Raw genomic sequence first — 27,535 nt, 5'->3', positions numbered from 1 at the left:
TTCCCAACAAAAAAAACTGTGGTGTAAATTTAATCTTTTTCTTTAAAATATTTTGAATAATCCACCATGTTTTTATCCAAAAAGCCTTAATTTTTTTACATGTCCACCATATATGAAAATACGTAGCATCTTCACACTCGCATCGCCAACACTTAGGTTGTAAGTTTGGATACATACAGGCTAGTGTTTTTGGATCTAAATGCCATCTATAAAACATTTTATAAAAGTTCTCTCTTAAGTTTTGGGCTTGTGTAAATCTTACATTTCTAACCCATATCTTTTCCCATGTTTCCATCATTATAGGTTCTCCAATAGTTTGTGCCCATTTTATCATGTAGTCCTTGGCATGTTTCTGAGTCTATTTCCACTAACACATACAACCTTTTTATATGCATTTGACTTTTGTCTCATTTGTTTTATCAAATTCTCATCCTGCTGCATAATACCCATTTTTTGATCTTCTCTCCATCTGGCCTGCAGCTGCCCATACTGAAACCAAGTTCTAATTATTCCTTCTTTTAATTGCTCCATAGATGTTAATTGTAGTCTAACTCCTTCTTTATAAAGGAGTTCCTTGTATGTAGTCTTATCCTGCTTTTGCTCCAAATTTATATTTTCTATCGCATGTCTGGGTACTGTCCATATTGGTAACTTATCGTTTAATTTGTACTGATACTTTTTCCAGACACGCAATAGGTCATTTCTTAATATATGACTTTTAAACATCTTATCTACTTTCTTATCATACAATAAATAGGCATGCCAGCCGTAGACCAGACATATCCTTCAATATTTAATATCCTTTCCTCCGTTAAGTTAATCCAGTCAGTAATTGCTGAGAGGACAGCGGCTTCGTAGTACAATCTTAAATTGGGCATTTTAAGACCTCCTCTTTCTCGTGTATCTTGCATTATCTTTTGATTTACTCGCGGTTTCTTCCCTGCCCAAACAAATTTATTTATGCCCTTCTGCCATTCCTTCAAATTTTCGTCTTTTTTAAGTATAGGTATCATTTGAAATAGAAATAAAAACCTTGGTAAAGCATTCATTTTTACTGCGGCTATCCTTCCCAGCAAAGACAGTTGTAATTTTTTCCAATTTTCCATCTCTTTTTGTATTTTTTGCCATAACAGTTCATAGTTGTGCTAATGTAATTTCATATTTGTGGTCATAATATAAACCCCTAAATATTTAACCTTCTTAACTATCTCAAATCCTGTTACCCTTTCTATCTCTTCTTTTTGGCTTCTAGTCATATTTTTAGCTATTATCTTTGTTTTGGCTGTATTTATTTTGAAACCAGATACTTGTCCATATGAGTTAATTATATCCATCAAGGCTGTAATCGATTGTACTGGTTGGGCTAAGGTAACAACCAGGTCATCCGCAAACGCTCGTAATTTATACTCATGCTGTCTAATTTTAATTCCCTTTATTGTATCCATCCCACGTATTTTACTCAGCAGGATTTCCAGCGTCAAAATAAACAATAATGGAGACAAGGGACAACCTTGCCTTGTTCCTTTTTCTATATTAAAAATATCTGTTAAACCACCATTGATGATTATTTGCGCTGTTTGTTTTTGATATATTGCCTTAATAGATTGTATAAAATGTTCTCCAAGTTGCATCCTTTCTATTAATTTTAATAAAAATTGCCAATTCAACCTATCAAAGGCTTTCTCAGCATCCAAAAATACTAGCACTGCGGGGACCTGGTTGTTCCTTCCCAAATACTCTAGTAAGTTAACAATTTGCCTCACATTACTTTTCATTTGTCTACCAGTTATGAAACCAGTTTGATCATGATGAATCATTTGCTGCATAACTGTCATTAACCTATTTGCTAATATTTTAGCAAAAATCTTGTAGTCTGTATTTAAAAGTGAAATCGGCCTATAATTTTTTGGATCTGTATGATCTTGACCCTCTTTTGGGATCAGAGAAATAAAAGCTGTCTTCCAAGTCGGAGGTACCTCTCCTCCCTGTTGTATATTGTTAAATAATTCCTTCAGTGGTTCCACCATTTCCTCCTGTAAGCTTTTATAAAAAACAGCTGTCAAGCCATCTGTCCCTGGAGCTTTACCCACTTTCAACTGCTTAATTGCAAACAAAATTTCCTCGGAAGTTATCAATTGATTTAAGCTGTCCCTCTGCTCTTTTGAAGTTATATAAATGTTCTCTTTCTGCAAATATCTATCTATATCTATATCTTGAATTTTGTCACCAATATACAGCCTAAAACTCTAAAAAAGATTTTTTAATCAATTCTTGCTCATAAACCTCTTTACCCTTATATTTTATTTTCTCTATAATCCTTGATTTCTGCTTTTTCCTTAACAAATATGCTAACCACCTGCCTGGTTTATTAGCATTGCAGAAAGTATTATGTTTAGCATATTGTAAATTAGTTGCAACTTGATCTGCTATTAACATGTTAAATTGACCTTTCAGTAAATTAATTGTCTCTTTAATTTTCTTATCTGTTGGATTAGCTATTAAAGCTCGTTCCTGTTTTCTAATCTCTTCTTCTAATTCTTTTCTTTTCCCCCCCTTGTTTCTTTCTGTATTTATTATTCAAATATATCAAAATACCTCGCATATATGCTTTACTTGCATCCCATACCATTTCCATAGATGTCCCCTTTTGCATATTCATAACAAAAAATTCTTTCATAAATTTTTTACACTCTTTTACATTTTCTTCATATCTAAACAAGTTATCATTTAATCTCCAGGACCTCCTAGGCCCTTTTCCATACTCCAGTTCCAACCAAACTGGACTATGGTCTGTCAATTTTCTTGAGCAAATCTTCGTATTCTTCACCCTAGAAAAAAGGTCATTAGTAATTAGTATAGAATCAATCCTTGAAAAAGATTGATGTCTATCCGAAAAGAAAGTAAAATCTTTTTCTTCTGGGTTTCTTTCACGCCAAATATCCCTTAACTCCCAATCATCCATCATCTCCAAAAACGATTTGGGCAATCTTGCTCTTGTTAAAACATTTTGCTTAGGTCCCTTCTTGTCCTTTTTACATCCAAAACACCATTCCAGTCACCCAGTAGGATATAAGTCTTGTATCCCCATTGTGTCAACTTTGAATGTAGAAAATTATAAAAATTTTTCCTGTTGTTGGTTCGGAGCATATACTCCAATTACAAGTAATTTTTCTCCTTTTATTAAAAGTTCAATCGCTAGAAATCTTCCTTGGTCATCTGCTTCAATTAATTTGGCAATTAAGTCTCTTTTCACATATATAACTATACCATTTTTCTTCTCTGGTGCTGCTGCTACATAATGTGTACCTAGTCTTGTATTTGCCAAATATTTTTGATCTTGTATCCTAATATGAGTCTCTTGTAAACAAATTACATCGTTCTTAAATTGTTTAAGATAGTGAAATATTTTTTCCTCCTCTTCTGTGGAGAATTCAAACCATTGATATTCCAGGTTAAAAATCTAGTTCCCATCTCTGGGCCTCTGAAGCATCTGGAGCATTTTCTGATGGTCTTGCCTCATTTGACCTTTAGGTCTAGCTCCTCCCATAGCTTCTGTTTTGGTAGTTTCTTGAGTTGCCATCCGAAGTTGTTGCTGTCTTAATTCTTCCTTGCGCTTAGCTGTTGCTGCTCTGGTCTGTCTTTGATCCTTCGGTTCTTCTTGTATATCAATTAAATCCAGATCTTGAACAGCAATCTGGATTTGTAGCAAATCTTCTTGACTCGTCGAAGCTCCCCCCTGGACTACTGTCTTCTCTCTTTCCTTCCAATACTTACTTCTTTCTTTTTCCTTCTGGTGGTTTTGATGTCCCAGCCTTTAACACATTGGCATAGAAATCTCTTGCTTTCCATATTGTATTAAGCCGATATCTCTCTCCTGAATAGATCACCACTAGGCCGGCTGGCACTTTCCATCTATACTGTATTTGGCGTTTTTTCAGTTCATCCACCAGAAAGGCGTAATCCCTTCTAGCTCTCAACATTTTAGGAGGGATTTCTTTCATTGTCATCACCTCCTGGCCTTCCACCTGAAGCTTGTTTTTAAAGGTAGCCTGTAAAATTTCATTGCATAATCTCCTTGTAGTAAAATATATTACAATGTCTCTTGGTAAATGTTTCTGTCTGGCCACCAACGAATTGACACGATATATCTTGTCAATCTGCCAGCCAAACTCCACTTTCGTCCCCCCCAACATCTGTGCCAATACCTCTGACATCATTTCTTTCAAATTCTCTTGTTTGTTCTCCTTCACCCCTCTTATTCTTAATGCAAATTCCATATCTCTGTATTGAATCATTGTTACATCAGCTTCAGTCCTCTCAATTTTATTCTGAGTCTCTCCTAATTTATCCAGAATTTCCGTAGATTGTTTAATTTCTTCAACTTTATCATCCAATATTTCAATATTACCTGCCAGACCTTTAAATGCCAGTAATATGTCTTCCCTAATTTGCTGATTCCGAATTAAAATCTCCTCTGAAACAGCCTGTATTTTTTCATTAGTTTCATTAATTTTTTCATTAGTTTCATTAATTTTTTCATTAATCACAGTGGTGAGTTTATTCTGCGTGGCTATTAGGGCTTCTTGTATCATTTCAAACGTTAAGGTCTGTGGATCTGTTGGGGGGGGGGCGGAGGCTTGCATTTTAAAAGTGTGAGCTGGGGAGCTTCCAGCGCTCCCAGTTCCTTTAATAGGAACAGTCTTTACAGGTTTTGAGGCCATTTTCAATTTGAATTAATCTTTATATTTTAATCAGAAGCCAAAAGGAAAAGTCCATCAAAGTCAAAGATTTTCCCCAGTCTTAAATTGATGTCTTAAAATCCTCCTTCTTTCATTACAAAAGTCCTTTTCAGGCAAGAGGCTACCAGCGAAATGAAACTTCCCTTTAACTTTCACTTTCCACGCCCTTTCCAGCCTCAATCGCCATTTTGATGCAAATTTACTAAATTGTTACTTCCAAAGGAGGCAATAAACATTGGAGTTAAGTTTGAATACTTGCAGTCTGACTTCTCCTGGCTTGTTCTGCCTGCAGCAATTTAGGATGTTGGAAATCCCCTCATTTGTTATTGGCAGAATTGGTCGCGGCTTCTTGCTCTGCTAATTAGCAGAGTCGTCCCAGGTCCGGAGCAGATTGACAGGCTTCTAGGGAGCTCTCGCCCTTCGCGCCCCAGAATTTATCCTAGGGCACTTGGGGGGCTCTACCTCCACCTGTCGGCTCTCCTCTCTCCCCTTTGCCCAGGGGGAAGGGTTTCAAGCCTCCATACAGCTGTTTTTCTGCTGTTCTGGAGGCTTTTACGGTGCCGGGGATCGGGCGCTCACGGAGGAGTGTCTATGAGGCATGTGGAGCCAACCGGAAGAGTCTATTCTGTATCTTTGGAGTTGCCACGTTAACACTAATCCCTTTGGTACCAGCCATCTATAGTTCACACATTTTTGAAGTAATATTTTGATCAAAAATTGATATTCTCTCCATATCTCTCTCACTTTTCTTGGTATTTGCTTCAAAACCACAATTTCTTTCTCCTTATACTTCAATGTTTTTTCTCTGGCAATCTGCAGTATTTGTCTTTTAATTGATTTCTTAATAAATCTTATATGCATTACTTGTGGTAACTTATTACGCATTGCATATCCAGTGTAGACTCGACATATCTCATCCACACCATCCATCATCTTCTCCTTAGTAATTTCTAATGCTTCAACCAACATTCCTATCCTTATTTCTGTCAAGTTCTCTCCTTTCTCCTCTTCTACATTTTGAAATCTGAGATAAAATTCTTTATTTTTTTTATTTTTAATTTTTTTACTATAGTTCAAAAAAAATCAAAAACAAATGTATAATTTTTCTATCACAGTGTAACATCGCCAAAACATCCATATATATATATATATATATATATATATATGCCAATAATCAGAGAATAAAAATAGAAAATATTTACAAATTCTTGTATACAAATTTACCTTTCCAATACTTATTAATTACCATAAATATACCATCATCTATAATTATAATCCAACATTATCCTTTGTCTCTCTCACATCATTTCTGGATCCAATCATACCACATATTCTAACTACCATAAAAGTCTGAGTCTCTTTTACCCTTGATCAGTTTTGTAAGTCTGTCGGACTCTGCACATTCCATGATTTTATAAATTATTTTTGAGTCCGTTGATAAGTCCTCATTCTTCCATTTTTGTGTGAATGCCAGTCTCCCTGCAGTAATTATGTGCAGCATCAAATACCATTTAGTCAATCCAATATTTGCAGGCATTACCCCCAACAAAAAGGTTTCCGGTTTCAGTTCCACTCTACAGTATGTAATTTCAAGCAACCATCGTCGTATTTTCATCCAATATTTAGCTGCCAGCGAGCATGTCCACCATTGGTGGAAGTAAGTTCCATTGCTATGCCCACATTTCCAACACTGGGAAGATGTCCCGGGGAACATTTTAGCTAATCTTGCTGGACGTAGGTGCCATTGATAAACCATCTTATAAATACTCTCTTTATAAGAGCATGCCATAGTTAATTTTAAATTTTTAAGCCAAATCTCCTCCCATTTTTGAAGATCCAATGAATAACCCATATTTCGCCCCCAAGCAATCATGGAGTCTTTAACGACTTCCTCCCCAGCTTTCAATGATAATAGATAAGAATAGCATTTCGATAAGACTTTCCTGTCATTACCTAATAAGATTTTATCCAATTCTTGTTTTCCATGATATATCCCTTCACTCCCCTGATCTTTCTTCCACCGTGAGTGTATTTGGGTGTAGGCCCACCAGTCTATGTTACACCCCTCCGACCTCAGTTATTCCCGTGTCTTCAGTCTGCCCTGAGTATCCAAAATATCTTCATAGGTCAAGACCTTCTCTCCTTTATATAACGTCGGGTATACCAGGGCCTCCTGAATCGAGATCCAATATGGTATCTTCAGATACAACTTTTTCCTAAGTCTTTCCCAGGTACCCCTATGATCTTACGTAAATAGTGATTCTGAAAATACCTCGGTCGGGCTGACTGTCCTGGCCATAAAAAGTGCCAACCATGTTGAAGGCCGTAACCTTCTGCCGCCAATAGCTGCCTCCTTTTCAGGGCGATCCAGTCCTTCACCCATATCAGAATGGCTGCCTGATGGTAAAGCTCCCAATTTGGGAGTCCAAATCCCCCTCTAATTTTAGGTTCCTGCATCATCCTGAGCTTAATCCTTGATTTTTTACTTTTTACTTTGCCAAATAAATTTAGAAATAACTCTGTTCAAGATGTTGAAGAATTCCCTATCCAAACTTACCGGGGCAGTTTGGAACAAAAACAACCATTTGGAGAGGACATTTTGATGGCAGCAATCCTTCCCATAAGTGATAACTGTAAATTTTTCCATCTCTCCAAATCTCTAACTGTCTGATTATAAAGGGGAACATAATTATTCTCCTTTACCGATGAACACCTTGCTGTCAGCCAAATTCCCAAATATTTTATTCTATTAGTTATCTGCATCCCCAGGAGTCCCTCCAACTGACATCTCTGCCTCTACGTCATGTTTTTAACTAGAATTTTTGTTTTTTCCTCGTTAATTAGCAATCCTGCTACTCTCCCAAAATCCCTAAGTACCTGTAATAGCTTCAGTCCTGATTCTAATGAATCTTCCAGTATGAAAACTAGATCATCAGCATATGCCTGAGCTTTCACCTCCTGGTGCCTAACCCTCATTCCTCTTATTTCCGTGTTCCTCCTAACCTCCTTAAGCAATGGTTCTAGTATTAGCACAAATAATAGCGGAGAGAGTGGACAGCTCTGCCTTGTACCCCTACCAATCCAAATCTTCTCTGTTTCCTTCCCATTGATTAATACTTTTGCTATCTGTTCACGGTAGATTGCTTGCACTGCTCCCATGAACCTCTCCATGTATTTCATCTGAGCAATCATAAAATCCCAGCTCACTCTGTCGAACGCCTTTTTGGCGTCACAAAAATCAAGGATAACTGTTTGTCAGGGTAATTTTCATAATACTCTAAAATATTCATCACCATTCTCATATCATATAACTGTTGGTTGGGCAGGAATCCATTCTGATCTGGATGTATAAATTGGTTAAGGAAACATCCAAGTCTTGTAGCCAGAAGTGCCGTAAATATTTTATAGTCCGAATTAAGCAATGTAATCAGTCAGTAATTTTTAATAAGTATCAAATCAGTGCCTTCCTTTGGTAGAATAGATATATAGGCCTCTGACCAAGATGCCAGTATTTGGGAATCTTTCATCACCCCATTAAATAGTTCCACCATGTGCTTACCCAGCACCTCAAAATCCATCTTGTATAATTCTACAGATCATCCGTACAATAAAATCATAATTTAATCCAAATAATTAATTAGTAAATAATAAAGCCCGGAATCAGTCTCAGCCTATTTGTTTGAAAAGCCAAGTCTTCAAGTCCCGACGGAAGGAGCGGAGATCAGGAGCTGTCCAGAGCTCAGTAGGTAATTCATTCCAGAGGGTGGGAGCACCCACAGAGAACGCCCTACCCTTGGGCACAGCAAGGTGACATTGGCTCGCCGTCGGAACCCTGAGGAGAGCGGCCCTATGTGAGCTAACAGGACGGTGAGAGGCAGGCAGGAGAAGGTCATGCAAATATCCCGGACCTAAGTCATGAAGGGCCTTATAGGAGAGGACTAGCACCTTGAAGCGGACCCGGAGAACCACTGGTAACCAGTGCAGCTCACGCAGGAGGGGTGTTATATGGGAGTAATGAAGGGCTCCCATAACAACCCGTGCAGCTGCATTCTGGATCAGCTGGAGTCTCCAGGTGCATCTCAGGGGCAGGCCCATGTTGAGGGAATTGCAGTAATCCAAGCGGGAAGTAACCAGGGCATGAGCATTAAGCAATTGTTTCATTGTCCCAGTAATTTTTGGCAAGTCTCTGCTCTCTAAATATGTCCAAATATCTTGTTCCCTTTCTTCACCCCTTTTATACAGCTGAGTAAAAAATTCTTGCACCACTGTTCTCTTACCTTCCATATTTATTAAATTATTATTAAATTTGATTTATTAATTATTAAATTTGATTTATATGCCGCCCTTCTCCGGAGACTCAGGGCGGCTTACAGTGCGTTAAGCAATAGCCTTCATACTTTTGTATATTTTATACAAAGTCAGCTTATTGCCCCCACAATCTGGGTCCTCAATTTACCTACCTTAGAAATATATTCTTCACATTTCTTCCTCCTCCTTTCCTTTTCCCCGGGACATAATCTTTGGCCTTATCTATAACAGCATTGAAATCACCCAGCAGGTAGATATATTCATATTCCATTTCTGCGAATTTGTTCTATAAATTTTCATAAAAGGGCCTTTGGTTACAGTTGGGGGCATAAATACAAACTAATAAACACTTCCGCTGACCAATCTCCAATTCCACCATTAATACTCTTATCTTCCTGATCTGCGAATACTTTCTTAGCCACCAAATGATGTTGCACATAAATCACCACTCTTCTTTTTTTTTGATCAGCTAGTGAAGTAAATTTTTTACCTAATCTAGAATTTTCTAATAAGCTACCTTGAGACTTTTTTATATGCGTCTCCTGTAGACAAATAATACCATATTTACATTTTCTTAATTTATTCATTATCTTTTTTCTTTTAATAGGAGCATTTAAATCATTAATGTTTACCGATAACAAGCATACATTTTCTCCCATCCCTTTCCTCCTAGTCAGCCCTTACTTTCCCATTGTTTGGGCTTTTTTCGTCTGTCTTGTCTCTCTTTGTGTCGTCGCTGTTCCTCCTCTTCCTCGGTCCTCTTTTCCATTCTTTCTGTCACTTTTACCTTCACCAGTTCTCATATTATCCTCTTCCTGAGACTCCTCCAAACTTCTACTTTCTACCTCCTCCTCCATATCCAAATCCGCCATATTAAGTTGTTCAAAAAACACTTTCGCGTCCTGCAAGTTCCTTATTCTGATTCGTCTATCTCACCAAGTCACCAGCAATCCTTCCAGTAGGAGCCAACAGTAGGGGATTGCATTCTTCCTCAAATGTAAAGTGAGGAATTGGTATCTCCTTCTCTGCTCTCTGACCCGTCTCGGAATTTGCTTTAGAATCGTCACTTGGTGCCCCTATAATTAATAATCTGGTCTCTCGTGCATCAGAAAAATTCCTCGCATAGGGCCTTCTTATTAAAACTCACATGAACTTCATGAGGGAGATTGTGCCTCTTCGCGTAACTAGTGAACACCTTGAATACTTCATTGATATCACATTGTACTGAGGCTCTGTTTAGTTCCAGGGCTCCTGCTACCATCTCCCCCATGATCTCATCCAGTCTCTATCCTTTATCTTCTGCCACGTTCTGGAGCCTAAGAAAAAAGGAGGATCTTTCCATCTCAAGAAAGATTATCTCATCTTCAAGCTCCCTGTTAGCCATCACTTGTTTTTTTTCCCATCCATCTATCCATTGTTCACACCTTTCTGTCCTTGTTTCCACCTCCCGCATCCTTTCCTCCTGTTTAATTATTGCTTGTTGCAGTTCTCCAAGCTTCTCACCCATTTGTTTAACCTCTCCTCTGACTCCTCCCATCTCACTCTTAACATCCTTAAATCTTCGAAATTCCTAGACATCATTTCCTGATTCTTGGTCATCGATTCCTGGATGGTCTAGAGCATAGCTTGGAGAGCCTGCATAGGGGGAGACTTTCCAACTGATGACATATCTTCAACAGATCTTGTTGAAGCCATTGGAGATGCAGATGCAGGGAAAGCTAGGATCTTCTTATTCACTTTAGTAACCATAGACGTTGTGGACATTTCTGGGTCACGCCAGAATTTCTTCCAAGTCAGCATAGGCTATAGCCCTTAAAAACTATTTCCAACACAAACCAATTAATTCTTTTTCTCAGTGACTCAGATTTTCTCTTCCCTGCTGTACCAGCTTCAGCCACAGGGTGGAAGAAGAACTCTTCCAGTTGTAGACAGCTCCGACAATAACGATTAGAAAACAAAAGGGAAAAATGTCAAGTCATTATGTATCCCTCAGTCCGGCACACACCAGGGGCTCTTTAAACAGAGAAATCTCGAGAGAGTCTCAAATAAGAAGCAGCCAAACAATCACCAAATGTCTCCAATCTTTAACACACAAAGGGAATGTTTCCAGAAACCCAAATAACTACGGCTAACTCCAATCACTCCGTCGCCGCTGTTCCAAAAGAAAAATAAAATAAAATAAATAACAGCTGGCTCCACGTCACAAAAGTCAAAAATGGCCAGTCTCCGCTCCAGCCGCTGACTTTCACTTAAGGGCCAATACAGTTCAAAGAGGCTAGTATCATTCTCTTCTTTCCCACTCACTCAGCACAGCAATCTCAGTCCAATAGTTTACACTGTGACAGATAGGCTTTCCTTTCCAAGAGGATCAATCACTGCTTCAGAGCGGCGTTCTGCCGCCTTCTTCCTACAAAGGCACCCCAGGGGGTTTCTTCAGTGTGTGGAAGATGCCACCTCCATACATGCCTCGGTATCCCCTCTCCTTCTCAAACCTCTCCGTGGATTGCGATGGCTAAATAAAGCCGCCGTTTGTAGAAAAGGGAAAACTGGATATAGAGCTTTCACTCTGTTCAGCCGTCCATTGCAATGACGTCATCAGAAGCCAAATCTGAGATAAAATTCTGATTTGTCCATCTCCCATCCAATTAATCCACTCCTGTCACGTTCAACTTCTCCCAATCTATTATCTATATCTTTATTTTTTTCCTCTTTTTGCTCCTCATTTTTCTCGAGCTTTTGCAGTCTCTCATTTGCTATGTACTGGCTACTTTTTCATCTGTCTTGAGTAGTTGTTGTTCCATCCTCTGAATTGTTTGAAAAATCATCCGCAATGTCACATCCTTCTCCTTCTCTTTTTCTTTATCCTTCTCTTGCTGAAGCATTGTCTGAATTGATCGCTGTCCTCCAGATGGCGACGAGGCAGGAATAGTTGAAGTAGATCCAACTGTGGCTACTTTTCTACTCATTCTATCCAAAATTCGCCAAAGGCCAAGAACAAAAAAGAAAAAGCCCAAGAGAGTAAAAAATGTAGAAAGAAAAAAAAAGGGAAGGGGAGAAATTAAACACTTCTTTAGATTCTTCAAAACCCTAATCCACTTTGAGAGGAAAAAGATTTTTTTTTAATTAATCCACTGATAATGAAAATACACTGAAGGAAAGTCAAATTAAAAAAGGAGAAATAAAAATGAAAAAGAAGACCAAATAGCCAACTAGAGGGGGAAAAAAAACCAAAAATCAATCTTCAGGCTCTTGTACATCTTAATTCAACTCGATTATATAAGAACAAATAAAAGAAAATCCATCAGAAATATTTAAGCAGGGGAAATGTACAGAGAGTAAATAATAAAAAATAAAAGAGAATTTCAGTTTCTTCTGCAGTACTTCTGCCCAAGCATTAACACTCTCCTTTGCCTCAGACTCCTATTTCTGATAGTTCCCCGAAGAGCACCTGAATAAACAAAGCAGATAGTTCCAAACTCTCTCAGATGTCCTTCCAACAATCTTATCAGCAAAAAAAATTTCAGTCTTTGGGTTATAGCAACAATGTTATATAATTGTTTCAACTTGCTGTTTTAATAGAAAAGAATAACAAAATTTCCAATCCAGCAGATGCCAGTATTATACACTCTCCTATTTTCCCCACTATTATAGTTTGTCAGTAAAAAAAAGAAAAGAAAAACAATCTTCAGAAAAGAAAAAAAAGAAAAATTCAATCCAAAAGGAAAAATATTTCAAGTATAAGGCACAACGGCTTACAGATGTTAAACTCTCAGTTCTATCAATCTTTTTCAATCCAATCCCGGTCAAAAGCAAAACAAAAATTTAAAGCTCCACCAATGTTAATAATTTGAGAATAAAAAATGACTCCTGCTTAATTTCGCCGCTTGATTTCTTTTTAAATCCAATTTAATTCCCACTTCAATCTCAGGGTGTTCTTTGCATTTATTTAGATTGAAAGTCTCTCACTGCATTGACTCACTGTCCTTCTATTCTTCTTCCGGAGCTGTCCCAATTTCAGCAGCTACTATGGCTGCCACCCCGCTGCTAGAAAATGGGCTTCTCCTGGATCGACCAGGGACTTTGCGGTGTACCTGGGATCATCAGGATGTGCCCTCCACTATCACAGTCAAAACAAGACTGTGAGGTCCGAGAAGGACTGTCCAGCAGCGGGGCTTTCAGCGGCGATTCTGGAGCCCAGGAATCCTCTGTCTGTTCCGTCGCAACGTCAGCTCCTCCCCCCAATTTCTATTCTTTTTTTTTTTTTTTTAAAGGATGTATTTTCCTTAAGAGGCAAATAAGGCTAGTAAACTTGATTGCATCAAGTGGAGTTAGCACACAATATGTTCACCTGGTGTGTGTTTTAGAGTTTCGAGCACATACAATGGATGATCTAATTGCCATGGTGAGTAGCTTGCTCATTCACAAAACCTTTTCCTAAGATTCAGCAGATCTGTTATTCCTTCTACAGCTTGGGCCGAGACAACTCGGCTGAAAGCCCCAAGAAAAAACAGCAGCGCTGGGAAGTGTCTTCTCTGCACCCGCCACGTGCCTCTATGCAGTCAAGTCTTGCTCAACAGCAGCAGAGGAGTGGTGGGGGCAATTCTCAGCCCCAGCGAGGGGGAGGTAGCGGAGGACCTGGGACTGGTCGGATTCGCGGGAATGCCTTCCCCACCAAATTTGGAAACCGCAATGTTTTCATGAAGGAAAATAGCTCATCCTCAAGTGTTGATTCACGTTCTAGGTCAAGGTCATCATCCCGATCTCCGAGTCGCCACTTCCGAAGAAGGTAAACAACGGAGGCCAAAAGAATAGAATATATTTGTAACAGTTATCTTGGATCTTGCAGTTCAAATGGTTCTATGTTGGAGCTATCACTTCAGTCCCTGCATGTGTGTGCACAGCTACGGTGGTTATAACTCCACCTGATGAACGAAGGCAAATACATGTGTCCCAGAATAGTTTTGCAGGATCCAATCTGAGTTGGTCACCAGGACCAGAGATTTACCATATTTTTCAGACTATAAGACACACATTAGCTTTAGAGAAGGAAAACAAGAAAAAAAAATCTGCCGAATGGGTGGTGGCGATAGGCGGTGGCAATCCCTGCTGCCCAGAACAGTTCATTGGCACCGCACCAACCCCCTCCCCCCACCACAGTATTCACTCTATAAGATGCACAGATATTTCCATCCACTTTTGGGGGTGGGGGGTGTCTTATACTCCTAAAAATACTGTTAAGTCTTCCAGACTTTCGGATTCGTGCTGGATCTCATCCTTCACCTGTTTGATAGGGACATGCCTATTAAAGAAAAAAGAAAAAAGTTACAAACTAAGACTACAAATAGTTCTCGACTTAAGACCACAATTGAGCCCAAAATTTATTGCTAAGTGAAAATTTTGTAAAGTGAGTTTTGTGCCATTTTATGACTTCTTGCCACGTTTGTTAAGTAAATTGTTGCAGTTGTTAAAATTAGTAGTTGTGAAGAGGATCTGGTTTCCCCATTGACTTTGCTTGTCAGAAAGTTGCAAAAGGAGATCTCATGACTCTGGAACAACACGGCTGTTGTAAATAGTCAGTTGCCTAATGTCTAAATTTTGATTATGCGACCATGGGGATGCTGCAGTGGTCGTACGTGTGAAAAGGTCATAACTCACTTTTTGCAGTGCCATTGTAATTTCAAATGATCACTAAACAAACTTGTTGAAAACTATCTGTAGTGGAAACTTGTTCCTTTACAGCACCAATAATACTATTCATTTTATTGAGCTTTTGGGGGGGGGCCTGGGGGCTGATTACAACAACTCCAGACCTTGAGTTTAACATAACAGTCAAAGGTAAATATTTTCTTCATTTTTATATAGCGATTCAGATTCTGACAGCTCCTACTCTGGAAATGAGTGTCGCCTGGGTGGCCGCAGGAATGCTCAGAAAAACCGAGGGCGTGGAGGCCACATGGATAGAGGGCGGATGAGAACACAGCGAGGAAAAAGGCAAGTTGCACAGGGAGAGGGCCTTCGGTGTGAATGCTGGTTGCTAATAGGAGATTGGAAATAGAACTTGTAAGAGTGATTGTAAGAAATGTTTAGCCTTTGTCTGTGCCTCAGAGGAAGCAGCAAGCAGCAGTGCTGTATCCAGGACTGTTGTGCAGAAAGTCCTCAGCACATGCCAATCTTATTCTGCAAGATCATTAGGGATTTTGGACAGTTCAAGTGTGAAGCCCAGCTCAGATTTAATCCAGTTTTTTATTGTTTCCTACTGACATGTGCGATTACATGTATAGCAGATGTGTCTTTTCCTTGAGGTATCATAGATTTCTTTAGAAGTTTCAGCTTTGGCCCTACATTCATGTATTCTGAGCAGCTGTGATGGCTCAGTGGTCAGAAGGCAGTATTGGAGGCTGACTCTGCCCACAGCCAGGAGTTCGATCTTGACCAGCTCAAGGTTGACTCAGCCTTCCATCCTTCCGAGGTCGGTAAAATGAGGACCCAGATTGTTGGGGGCAATATGCTGATTCTGTAAACCATTCAGAGAGTGCTGTAAAGCACTGTAGAGAGGTATATAAGTCTATTGCTTTACATACTGTACATGTGATCTTAAAAAGTCATTTCTGATTTTGATTAGCTTAGCTGTCTTGGGATTTCTCCAGCTTCTCTATACATTTCTGGTCTCATTTTTTTAGATTGCAGATAACAAATCATTTTCTTGGAGACTTTATAAATTTCTCTTACCTTCTTGACTTCAGTTGAAATTTTCAGTTTTCTAGCACGTTGCATTTCTTGATACGGTTCTTTTGCTTGTAGCTTTTTGACTCCATTTCTGCTCATTTTTCTACATCCTGTGGCATTTTCCCACGTCCATTCATACGCTGAAGTGCTTATGTTGTGTTTTAATTGTAATCAGTGAACAAAGATATTACAGCAGTAATAATCACACAGATCTATGATTCCAATAATTGGTATAAAAAAGTTCGCAGTAGCACTCATAAGTATTTCATAGAAGATTACATAAGGGTCTTAGTAACTCATCCAGTTCATATCTCTCTCTATCCATGTAGACATGATCAAGGTCCTCCCAAGCGCAATCGAAAACGCAACACTATGGATTATGAAGATCCTGAAAAGGAGTTCAAGAAGGAACGGAGGGCAGCACGCTTCCAGCACGGAACTCATCCCAAAAAGTTGCGTCTGGAACCTCTTATCTTACAGATCAATGCTCTGGACACTGTTGGCTCTGATGGCCTTGACTGGAATGAGCTGAAGATTGTAGGCACCTGCCAAGATATCACAAAGCATTACCTGCGCCTCACCTGTGCTCCAGACCCCTCCACTGTCCGGCCTCTCTCTGTGAGTAACCACTAAGGGGAAAGCAAAAAGACCCTGCGTAGTACATGTAGTCCTCCACTTACGACCACAATTGACCCCAAAAATTTTGTTGCTAAGTGAGAAATTAGTTATGTGGGTTTTGCCCCATTTTACAACTTTTCTTGTCATATTTGTTAAGTGAATCACTGCAGTTTTAAATTAGCAACACCATTGTTAAGGGAATCTGGCTTTCCCATGGACTTTGCTTGTCAGAAAGTCACAAAAGGGGATCACGTGACTCTGGGACCCTGCATCTGTCATAAATATGAACCAGTCGCCAAGTGTCTGAATGTAAATCACATGACCATGGGAATGCCGCTAAGGTTATAAGTGTGAAAAATGATCATAAGTCACTTTTTTCAGTGTCGTCATAACTTTAAACATCACTAAACCAACTGTTGTAAGTCGAGCGTTCTATGTTTTCGCTTCTATTTTGCTTTCTATTTCGACCTGTCCTTTTATTCCAGGGGTCCCCAATCCCCAGGCTATGGCGCAGCACTAGGCTACGGCCTGCTTGGAGCTGGGCCACACAAGTGGCAGGCGAGTGTGCATGCACTTAATTCCACTTGTGTAATCAGCAGGCGAGTGCACACACATGTGAAGCTCCGTTTGTGGGAGCGGTGAGCGCAGGCCCCTGCTGCTTGCTTAAATGGAGCTATGCACATTCACTCACTGCTTGTATGGAACCAATCCCTCTCTCCCCCTGCCACCAGTGGTCCTAAAAGTTGGAAATGTTGGGGGATCGCTGCTTTATACAGTTCTGGGTTGGTTTCAAGGCAATAAGCACTCATAGGGGGGAGTTGGAGAACTGTTAAACATAAATTCTGTTAGTCATGTTGAATATTCCCTGGACAGAAAGTGCAGGCTAATCCAGGAGATCAATTATGCCATCCTGCAGTCTTGGCAATGGTCATCATTCCTCCATCAGTAGTTCATGACTGTTTGTACAAAATATTTTGTTTGTCCTTTTTTTTTGAAGGCTCTTTTTCCTGGGCTATGTCCAGTTTTATTCCAGAGCTGTTTTAGAAGTTGTTTAATGTTTGTCAGATATTTTTAAACCACTTCCTTCTTTTCTCCCAGGTACTTAAAAAATCTTTATCTGCAGTAAAATCCCACTGGAAAGAGAAGCAAGATTATGCCTATGCTTGCGAGCAGATGAAATCAATCCGCCAGGACCTTACAGTAAGCCAGTTCAGGCCTTGATAGGGCAGAAAGTCATGGTTCAGTTCACAATTTGCATGCTAAGCTATAATTTTAACTATGATTAGACTTAACCATGTTAAGTCACATGTAGCCACTTCATGCTGGCCAGTACTGTGATAGTTAGACTAAAATGTATCTTAATATATTTGGTTGCTAGTTGTCATTTTGTAGGTGGACAAGTTAGAGGAACTTCAGCTACTTTAGAATAAGAATTGAATTTTTAAATTAGAGCAGAGCTTTATATAATAATTGGAGCAAACTTTGGTAGAAGAAGCAAAATTTGACAACCTGGAACAATCCCTCCCCACCCCTCTTAAAAAACAAAAAGATCAGAAAATGTCTTGACAGTAATTTTCTAAACCGGAGGTTTTCAAGTTTTTTCATGCCATAGAAAAAAACTTAAACATTGCTGAATTGCTAGCTGATTTCAGAAGCTGAATGCAAATTTTGATGTGTACATGCTTAATGACATTTGTGAGTTTAATGCCATGAAAGGAGAATGAGCTACAAACACCGTATTTTTAAATTAGAATGATCCCTTGTTTTTTATCTGGTAGCTAGTTTAGTTAAATATAGCCCATTGTAAATTAGATTATCATCTATATGACATTAGTGGGGCACTAACTTAAAACATTCACCTACATTCCATTTCCAACTGTTGCCTTCTGTTGCGAAGGGTTAAAAACAAGTAGATTTTAGAAATAGGAGTTGGAATCTCCCCTGGAAGTAAAAGATATTCACAGTCCGCCTTGATGTACACTTGAATTGGGATCATCAAAGGGGTTTTCAGATAATCCTCCAGTTACAATTGTGATGGAGCCCTCCCCATTAAAGTCCTAAGTCGTGATGGTTGTAAAGTGGGTCACCCATGTGACAGACTCAATTTTACAATTGATAGTAGTAGACATTAAGTGCATCTCTATAATGGTAGTCATTAAGTGAATGTCTATTCCAACTCCTTTCTTCTGCTGTATGTAGAAATTTCAAGTCACCCAAGCTAATTGTTGGCAATCTCTCTTGGCTCTGTTTAGGTTCAAGGAATCCGTGCAGAATTCACTGTGGAAGTATATGAAACCCATGCCAGGATAGCTCTGGAGAAGGTAAGACCTAGTATAATCTACTAATAAGATAATGCTCCATGGATCCAGATTTAACTCCATTTTTATCAATTGCTATCTTTCCCCTATTTGACTTCTTATTAACATATATATTATATACCTGTGCACTTTGGAAGAAAGAATGTAGTGGCATGCAAAATGTTCTCATTTGAACCATTTTGAAATTGAAACACCCTGTTTTGAATTTGAAATGATTTATATTTCTTTCTTATTTCTTATGCTTATACTATACACAGTATACCCATACAACGAAATTCACTTAACACCCAAAGACCAGGTCCAACAGACATAACAATCCCCCAACACACTCCCACCCACAACAATTCCCCACCCCTAAACCACTCAAACATCCACTCAACAGACCAAGTAATGCTGTCCAACAGCTCACTGATGGTGGCCCTTCATTGTTGAGTGCAATTATAGCTCTGAGATAAAAACTATTCAGAAAACGTGTGGTCCGAGTTTTAATTGTTCTGTATCTTCTGCCAGAAGGCAACAGTCCAAAAAGATTGTAAGCAAGATGGGAAGAGTCTCTGAGAATGTAATGCAACTTCCTCAAACAGCGAGATTCGAAGATGTCATTCAGGGCTGATAGCTGGAGCCCGATGATACTCTGGGCAGTTTTAATGATTCTCTGTAGAGCTTTTTTGTCCGCTACAGAGCTGCTTCCATACCATGCAAGAATGCCGTATGTCAGGACACTCTCAATGGTGCTGTGATAGTAGGACAGAAGTAGATGCTGAGATAGATTTAATCCCAGTAATGATAAATATATTGAAGTAGTCATCTTACGTCATGTGGTACTTCCACACAGTGTAAATCTGATCTAGGAGGAGTCATTTCCCTCTTTGTTTTTAGTTGTAGAAGGAAATCTATTTTCTTGGGCAAACTTTGAAAATACACTTTTAATTTACTGCACAGATTCCAAAACAGAAAAATGACTAGAGAGATGACTTGGAAGTCCTATTCAACAACTTTATCTCCCTACCTTTTTTAAAAAACCATGTACACCTTCCTACCCCCAAAATATTTGGGCAATTTATATTCTTTAAGGATTGTAGAAAATACTTGATTTTTCTTTATAATGAATGTGTACCTCTTGGATCAAGGCGGTATATAGTGTAATATTAGATAAACTTGACATAAAGATTGCAGCTCCTTCTACATTTGGCAGAGCATAAAAAGTATACACTTATCTTTTCATATTTTACTCATAACTACAGGGCAATACAAGAGAACTAATTTGTCTAGCTCAGATTTTGATTGAATTGTTGATTATATTCAGATAATCCTCAACTAAGACCTCAGTTGACCCCAAAATTGCTCTTAGGTGAGACATTAAGTGAATTTTGCCCCATTTTATTATCTTTCTTGCCACAGTTGTTAACTGAATCATTGCAATTGTTAAGTTAGTGATATAGTCGTAAAGTGAATCTGGCTTCCCCATATCAAAAAGTCACAAAATGTGATCACATGCAAGTCACTGCAGCTGTCAAATATGAATCAGTTGCCAAGCCTCTGAATTTTTTATCATGTGAGCATGGGAATGCCACAACAGTTGTAACTGAAAAACCGCCATGTCATTTTTTGCAGTGCCATTGTAATTTTGAACGGGCACTAAATGAATTGTTGTAAGTCGAGGACTACCTGTACCATCAGCTCTTAGTTGACCACAGAGATAGATTTTCTCCATTGGTCATCCATCCCCAATCTGATCCTTCAGTTCCTGCAATGGTATATCTATCACTGCTGCCTGTAAGTCCTGCTTCTCCTATCCCCTCAAGAAAGCAGAACTCTTGAAACAAGCAGCATTTCAAAAGAAATTTTTATTGAGAGAGAGTGATAGCAAGGAGAATAGGCAAATTCACTGTTGGAAAACATTCGGTTAAAAGTTGTAGAAACCCCTCCCCTCTGTCCAGTCTAAGCGAGCCAATCCACAGGTGTGAAGTTGTTGTGAGAACTTCAAGCCGAGGATGTGATAAATTGTTCTCAGACGAGAACTTCAAGCCGAGGAGGTGATAAGTTGTTCTCAGAGGATAAGATAAGAAGTTGTTCTCGGCGCCACATACTCCTCTCTCTGGATCCGAGACAAAACAAAACAGATGGCCCTAGGCTCATACCTACCCCACCACCATCACTCCCATTCCCAGGAAGATACATCAAAGTAAAGACCAGAACTAGGAAAGATCATAAAATACCACCGGCCCTTCTCCCACCAGAATGGCAGCATCCCAATACGGATCTATGGGGACCTGACACTATTATTGAGTCCTTGCTGCTGATCATCCTCCTTTTTCTTTATATCTTTCCTGGTTTAACATATTTTTCCAGAAAGCTCAGACTTGCTCAATTTGCTATCATACTCTAGCAAAGGTTCTGGTGTGTGACACTTTAAATATTTTCCATAATGATGATTTATCTTTTCCAGGGTGATCATGAGGAGTTCAACCAATGCCAGACACAGTTGAAGTCTCTTTATGCAGAGAATCTTCCAGGAAATGTTGGAGAATTCACTGCTTACCGTATTCTCTATTACATTTTTACCAAGAACTCTGGAGGTGCGTTGTGGGGCTGTTGGGAGATAGACTTTTGAGGCTAGTCTTTGAATTTACTTCAACATCTGAGAATCCTTCCTGTTGTGAAGAATTTCTGACAGACACTTGTTAATAAATCTTTTGACCACGTTGTGATCTTTGCCTGTATAACCCAAGCGGTTGTACAGATGCTCCAAGATTCCATATCTCTTCCTCAAAACTGGTATCAGTCATTTTAGGAGACTTACAATTCTAGAAAAGCTTTTGGGGAAGATAACTGTGAAGACTAAAGTGGATTTAATAGAGCAGGCCAAACCCAATCAGATGTACCTCTTAAAGCAAAGAAGAATAAATATTTTAGCCTAAGTCAGTTCATGGTGAAAGTACTAGTGATCCTTGAGTTACAACCCCAATTGAAACTGGAAAATTATTTGTTAAGCAGTGCAATCATTAAGCAAGATATCACATGATCTCAATTTTCAACCTTCCCTGCTGGCTTCCCCCATTGACTTTTTCTTTTTGGAAGCTGACTGGGAAGGTCGCAAATGGTGATCATGTGACCCTGGAATGACCAACTGCAACTGTCATAAGGAGAGCCAGTTGCAAAGCATCCTGGTCATGATCATGTAACCACAGGGATGCTGCAACGATCATAAGTGCAAAGACTAGTCATAATTTGCTTTGCTTTTCAGTACCATCGTAACTTTGAATAGTTGCTAAATGAGTGGTCATAAATTGGGGAATGCCTGTAAGTGAGAAATGGGTTGTTTTGTGAGACTTTTGGGGTGACTTGCCTTTCTCCCTCCTGCAGATATCACAACTGAGCTGGCATACCTGACAAAGGAGTTGAAAACAGACCCTTGTGTGGCACATGCCCTTGCCTTGCGAGCTGCCTGGGCCCTCTCCAATTACCACCGTTTCTTCTGTCTGTATCGCCAGGCCCCTTGCATGTCTGGCTACCTCATTGACAAGTTTGCTGAACGAGAGAGGAAAACAGCCCTCAAAGCCATGATCAAAACGTATGTGGAGCTGAACCAGTCCTCGGGTTGAAATGGGAGGGGAATGCCTCACACCTGCACACTTCTTTCCCGCTCCACCTTTGTTGCAATGTCTGGCAGGGGGCAGAATAGTGTCCAGTAGTAAGAAGTGGGTCAGATGGGGTACTCTTTTCAGCAACTTCAAGGAAGGTATCTATGCCCTGGGCAGGTAAGTACGGTAACTGCAGCCTAGTTAGGCAAGCGTTTAGGATGTTTAATTAGAACTTTGTTGATTCACTTGGATAGAAAACAAATTCTTTTGCAGAAATCTTGGACTCTGAAATGTGAATCTAGAAGTCATGTTCATTTGAGTAATGGTTGCAGTTTTATTTGGGTACCTGACGATAAGTGGTTTAGGGGCTGAGCTAGAAACTGGGAGGTTGTGGGTTCTAGTCCTCCTTTAGGCATGGCAGGTGATTGGAAAGTCTCTCAGCCCACGTCCCCTCACAGGTTTGTGCTTGTGGGGGAAAATAGGAGGCGGGAGCATTGCACACGCTGGCTTGAATTTCAGAAATAAAGGTGAGATATAAATCAAATAGTAAAATAAGCCATTAGACAAACCAAAGTCAAACTGAAATTACGGGGTTGTGGGAAGAATCAGAGTAGGCCCCAGATTGTTTTCGTGGTTTATGCTTTGCTCTTTCATTTTATGCTTTGAATATTCATCCTGGTTCTCTCACAGTCTTCAGTTAGGAGGCCATCACCATTCATAGCTCTCCTTTCTGGCCTTTTCCCTTCCCACATTTTGGGCAGATAAAATAGGGAGACAGCAAGGTGATGTGCTGTACAAATGCTTGGTCCTGCTGTAAAGACAATCCAGCCCTCCCCTCCCCCTGGGTGGTTCGATCAAGGTAGCTTCGGTGCAGAAAAGAACTGTAGCACGGGAGCAAAAAATGGCCAGGACATAGGAGCAAAATGTTTGGTAAATGATAAAAAGATAAAATCTGTTATTTTGTATGCTTGTCTCTGGTAGTGAATAATTAGTGATCAGGGAGGCAGGAAGAATTGAATTTGCTCTAAATAATAATTATAAGTGTTAGTTGCTCACATAGTACTATGTTTCCCCAAAAATAAGACAGGGTCTTATTTTCTTTTGAACTCCGAAATAAGAGCTTGGCCTTATTATCGGGGGGGTCTTATTATTTTGGGGTGCAGGAGGCCCGGGCAGGCTGCACACTCACAGCCAGGAGTCTGGCAGAGAGAGGTCCCCTTCGTGCGCCACCATCAAGCCCCTCCCCTCCCGCGGTGTGTGTAGAACGTGAACAACAAGCCATGCGAGTGAGGAGCAGGGGGGAAGGGGAGGCCTCAGGCCACCGTCACCATAGAGTGGGAAGCACATTCCCAGAGTGGCCACTGCTCTGGCTGGGGTTTGAAAGCCCAGAGACAAGAGTTTGGGGGAGACAAAGACAGACTTCTGCTGCTTTCCTTGCATGCAGCCAAAAGCAGAAGCAGAAGTCTTTCTTTCTCTCCCCCAAACGCTATCTCTGAGGCTTCCAAACCCCAGCCAGGGCAGTGGCTGCTCTGGGAGTGTGCTTCCCACTTTATGGTGAAGGTGGCCTGAGGCCTGCCCTTCATCCCTGCTCCTCTCTGCTCCAATTGCCTGAGCGCTGACTGACTGGAGCACCCGCGGCAAAGCCGCAGGTCCAGTTTACTCTTTCCAGGCGCCCAGCAGCAAGATGCCGGGCAGCCGCACTGAGGGTAGCGCCAACAGACACAGCTTGGCCAGCCCAGCCGTGGCCAACACTCCTCACCTTTGGCTGAGCTTGGCCACCGGTGGCTGCACTGTAAAGGAAGCCCTGGGGCGGTGATGCTTGCGCTGGGGCTGCTGTGGTGGGCACTCAGTAGCACCGGCTATGTGGACGCGGCGCCTGGGCGCAGGGGAGAGAGCAGGCGGGCCGCTACCATGGCACAGGAGCAGGCACTTGAGGTCTATGGTCAGTGCCACAGGTGGCAAAAGGGGCGGGGGGCACAGGAGTTTGCAGGGATGTGGCTGCCTTGGGGGGGGGTGAGGAACTGGGTGTGTGTGAGAGAGGGGGGGCTTATTTTGGGGGGGAGGGCATATATTTAGGCCTACCCCAAAAATCAAGCTTGGCTTTATTTTCAGGACATGTCTTATTTTCGGGGAAACACGGTATTCTTCTACACACTCTGTCCTTCTTTTCAAAAAATTAGTCTTGGTCACCAAGAATGCCATCGAAAGTTATTCTGTTGCAGGGTTATTTCTCTACAATGGGAGGCACAACTTCTATTTATTTTTTATAATCCTGCCCCTATAGTTGTGAAGAGACATCTTCCTTTTTCTGAGTCCAAGTCTGATCTCTAGTGATGAGCAAGAGTCATGGCTAACCCCTTACAGCATTTTCTTTTGGTTTGGCTAATAAATTATTTTTAAAACGCGTATGTATGTATGTACTGTAATACATACAGTACATCACACTGTATGTATTACGCTGGCACCATGATCAGCAACCATATCAAGAAAACAAATCTTGCCAAACTACTTTTTTTTTAATTGATCTCTACTAGAGATTGTGTGAAAAAGATACCAGCTTCCATTCTCAAGCATCCCAATCTGTTCATCTTGAGTTACTCTAAGGAGTACTTTTTCTTTTTCCCTTGATCCATGTTTCAGAACCACTCCGTTAAAAGGTAGAAGGCAGTTTAAACTCAATATCTCTCATTTTTGTGGTGGTGGTGGTGGTGGTGGTGGCGATATTCAAAGCCTTTTTGAGTAGTTCCATTTCTCTCCTTTTCAACGTAAGGAAACCCCTGAACTCTACCAGCAGTCTGTCTGGTCCAGCCCTTTTCCCTTGGTGACCAACCAATATCTGTAGCAAGCCCACGAGCAGCATACATTATATGCAGGTCCATCCTTCAATAAGTATGTCCTTCCTGCTGAAATTCTGAGGTCAGTTGAAATACTGGAATGAAAAACTTGAAAGATAGGTTGACTTTGTTTCTACCAATTGCCAGGGTAACTAAAGGTAAAGAGCCACATACCTGCAGGATGTGCTGCTTGTCATAGTTTCTCCTCTGCTGCCCTTTCCCATTCACCAGTGTCTTTTTTTATCTCCCTCAGTTTCCGCCCGGTGCTTCCGGTCTCCTACGTTGTGTCAGAGCTGGCCTTCGAGAGCGAGGAGGAGTGCCAAGCTTTCCTTGCAGCTCTGTCCCTTGTGTACACTAGTCCCGACGCCACCAAGATTGACTGCAAGCAGAGCTTGGCGGTCCTGGCCAATTTCTGAAAGCAGAAAAAAAAAAAAACCCACTGCCCTGTTCTAGCCTGTTTTAACATGTACATATATAGAGAGATATATATGTCTGTGTTTGTGCGTGTATATATGTATATAAAATCAGATAACAGTTGGCTGCTGTGGGCAAGCTGGGACTTGCTCTGCCACTTCGCCCGCTATCCACAACGCACTTGGATAGAAGAGGGTAAGATCCACGGACATCAGATGGCATCTGAGATCACCGAAGCAGAAGAGCAGAGAGTTCGGTCTAAGGAGTCTTGGGGGTTTGCCAGCAACAGGGAATGGAGATTTCAGGGAAGAATAGTTTTGCACCATTTACAATCATCTGTTCCTCCCTCCCTTCCTCTCATGTCAAGATCCATGAATTGCTAGAGCCCCTGTCTCTCTTCCCCTGTAGTCTGAAATTGCCAGGATAAAAAGTTGGAAATCTGTGGATTAATTATGGGAGATGATGGAAATTGCCGCCTTGTGTGTTACCATCTCTTCATTGTCATAAAGATTCAGGAAGCTAGAAGATCTTCTCCCTAAGCCACAGAGCAAACCCTCTTAATTTATTTTTAATTATTATTTTTTGGTAAAAGTCTCACCAGGCGCTGTTTTATTCCACTTGACAGATCTGAAAAAGGCACCGGTACATGAGCGCATTGGCTAGATGTGAATATATGTGAAATATGGTTTTGTACAGAAGCTACAAGTTGTAAATAATACTAGGCAAATTCTTTGTTTCTTAAGAGAAAAAAAATCCATGTTTTTCTACTTTTATAATGGTGAATTTAACAGTTTCCTCTGAAGATGAAAAATTCAGGTTTTGCGTGCGCATTTTGTGTTCTTTATTATGCTCCTCAAAAACTAACACTGTCTCAGTTTTTTCCTCTTCCGAGCTATGGCCTGGCTATGAAAAAGCTTGAGAGATGCCACCTCTCCAGTGGAACACAAAAACAGCCTGAGGGGGAAAGAGCAAAGCAAAATCTGTCTTCACATATTTCCTACCAGTTCAAAGACTTTTTTCCTACGCAAAGGAGAATGTGAGAGACTTCTTCGTTAACAAAACCCCGCAAGGATGTGGCCACGACAAACAAAGCAAATCCAGAGAAAGCACGGTGCGCAGCTGTGAAATAAGATCAACAAACAAGATGATCTTCACAGTCTCCTCTTCTATTGTGTTCTGGAGTTGTCATGCTAAGTTTTTTTAATTTATTTTTTTTCTCCTTCTGTCCTCAGTTCTTTACAGGTAAACTTGAAAATGCACCACCCATTTTCACTTTTCTCTCGTCATATTGTTTCAATTTTGTTTTTCAAGTTTTGAAAGATTGTCCAATAATTTTTTCTGTTGTTTTCTTCCTCTTACCCTCTTTCCCTACTCTTAGTCTCTTTAGCTTCTCATAATCCTTTCTTTCCCTCTGTTCTCCTTTGCTCTAACACCTCTTTCTTTTTGTTTTTGAACATGTGTAATTTTGGGATATTTTGGCTTGGGCTGGATTTTTCAAAGATTCCTTTTTCCTTTTCAGAAACCTGAATTTTCTTCCATTTGATTAAAAGTCAGTTTTTTAAAACAGCGTCATCTGCTTCAGTGTGGTGGTGTTCAAAGTCTAGCAGAGGTCGGAGGCAGCAGTGAATCTAATATTCTAAAGGGTGACCATGGTGAGCCGAGGTGGTGCAGTGGTTAGGGTGTGCAGTACTGCAGCTACTTCAGCTGACTGCTAGTTCAGCAGATCAAATCTCATCAGCTCAAGGTTGACTCAGCCTTCCATCCTTCCGAGGTGGGTAAAATGAGGACCCAGATTGTTGGGGGCAATATGCTATTTAGTATACTGTCTTTGGTGTAAGCCGCCCAGAGTCCTTGGAGAGTGGGCGGCATAGAAATAATAATAAATAATAATAATAAATAAAATAAATGGTCTATTTTTGCTTACACAGGTGGTCCTTGACTTACAAATGGTTGCCTAGCAACCAGCCAAGGTTAAGATAAACCTACTTGGGAGC

General features: G+C 40.4%; 1 protein-coding gene across 1 annotated transcript in view; it reads left to right on the top strand.

Moving 5' to 3' along the window:
• Positions 1 to 27,108, top strand: part of LENG8 (leukocyte receptor cluster member 8) — a 58,535-nt gene extending 31,427 nt beyond the window's left edge. Inside the window, exons 8-15 of the mRNA XM_034423211.3 lie at positions 13,516 to 13,833; positions 14,910 to 15,038; positions 16,103 to 16,391; positions 17,490 to 17,591; positions 18,644 to 18,712; positions 21,159 to 21,288; positions 22,076 to 22,283; positions 25,381 to 27,108. Coding sequence (XP_034279102.2) covers positions 13,516 to 13,833; positions 14,910 to 15,038; positions 16,103 to 16,391; positions 17,490 to 17,591; positions 18,644 to 18,712; positions 21,159 to 21,288; positions 22,076 to 22,283; positions 25,381 to 25,543 — 1,408 coding nt within the window. The 3' untranslated portion in view covers positions 25,544 to 27,108. The remainder of the gene's footprint in view (positions 1 to 13,515; positions 13,834 to 14,909; positions 15,039 to 16,102; positions 16,392 to 17,489; positions 17,592 to 18,643; positions 18,713 to 21,158; positions 21,289 to 22,075; positions 22,284 to 25,380) is intronic.
• The last annotated feature ends 427 nt before the right edge of the window (positions 27,109 to 27,535 follow it).

Source organism: Pantherophis guttatus, chromosome 4, assembly GCF_059756535.1.
Source record: "Pantherophis guttatus breed Tessera chromosome 4, ASM5975653v1, whole genome shotgun sequence".
NCBI classification, from domain to species: Eukaryota; Metazoa; Chordata; class Lepidosauria; order Squamata; family Colubridae; genus Pantherophis; species Pantherophis guttatus.
This window is presented reverse-complemented; position numbering and strand designations above follow the sequence as displayed.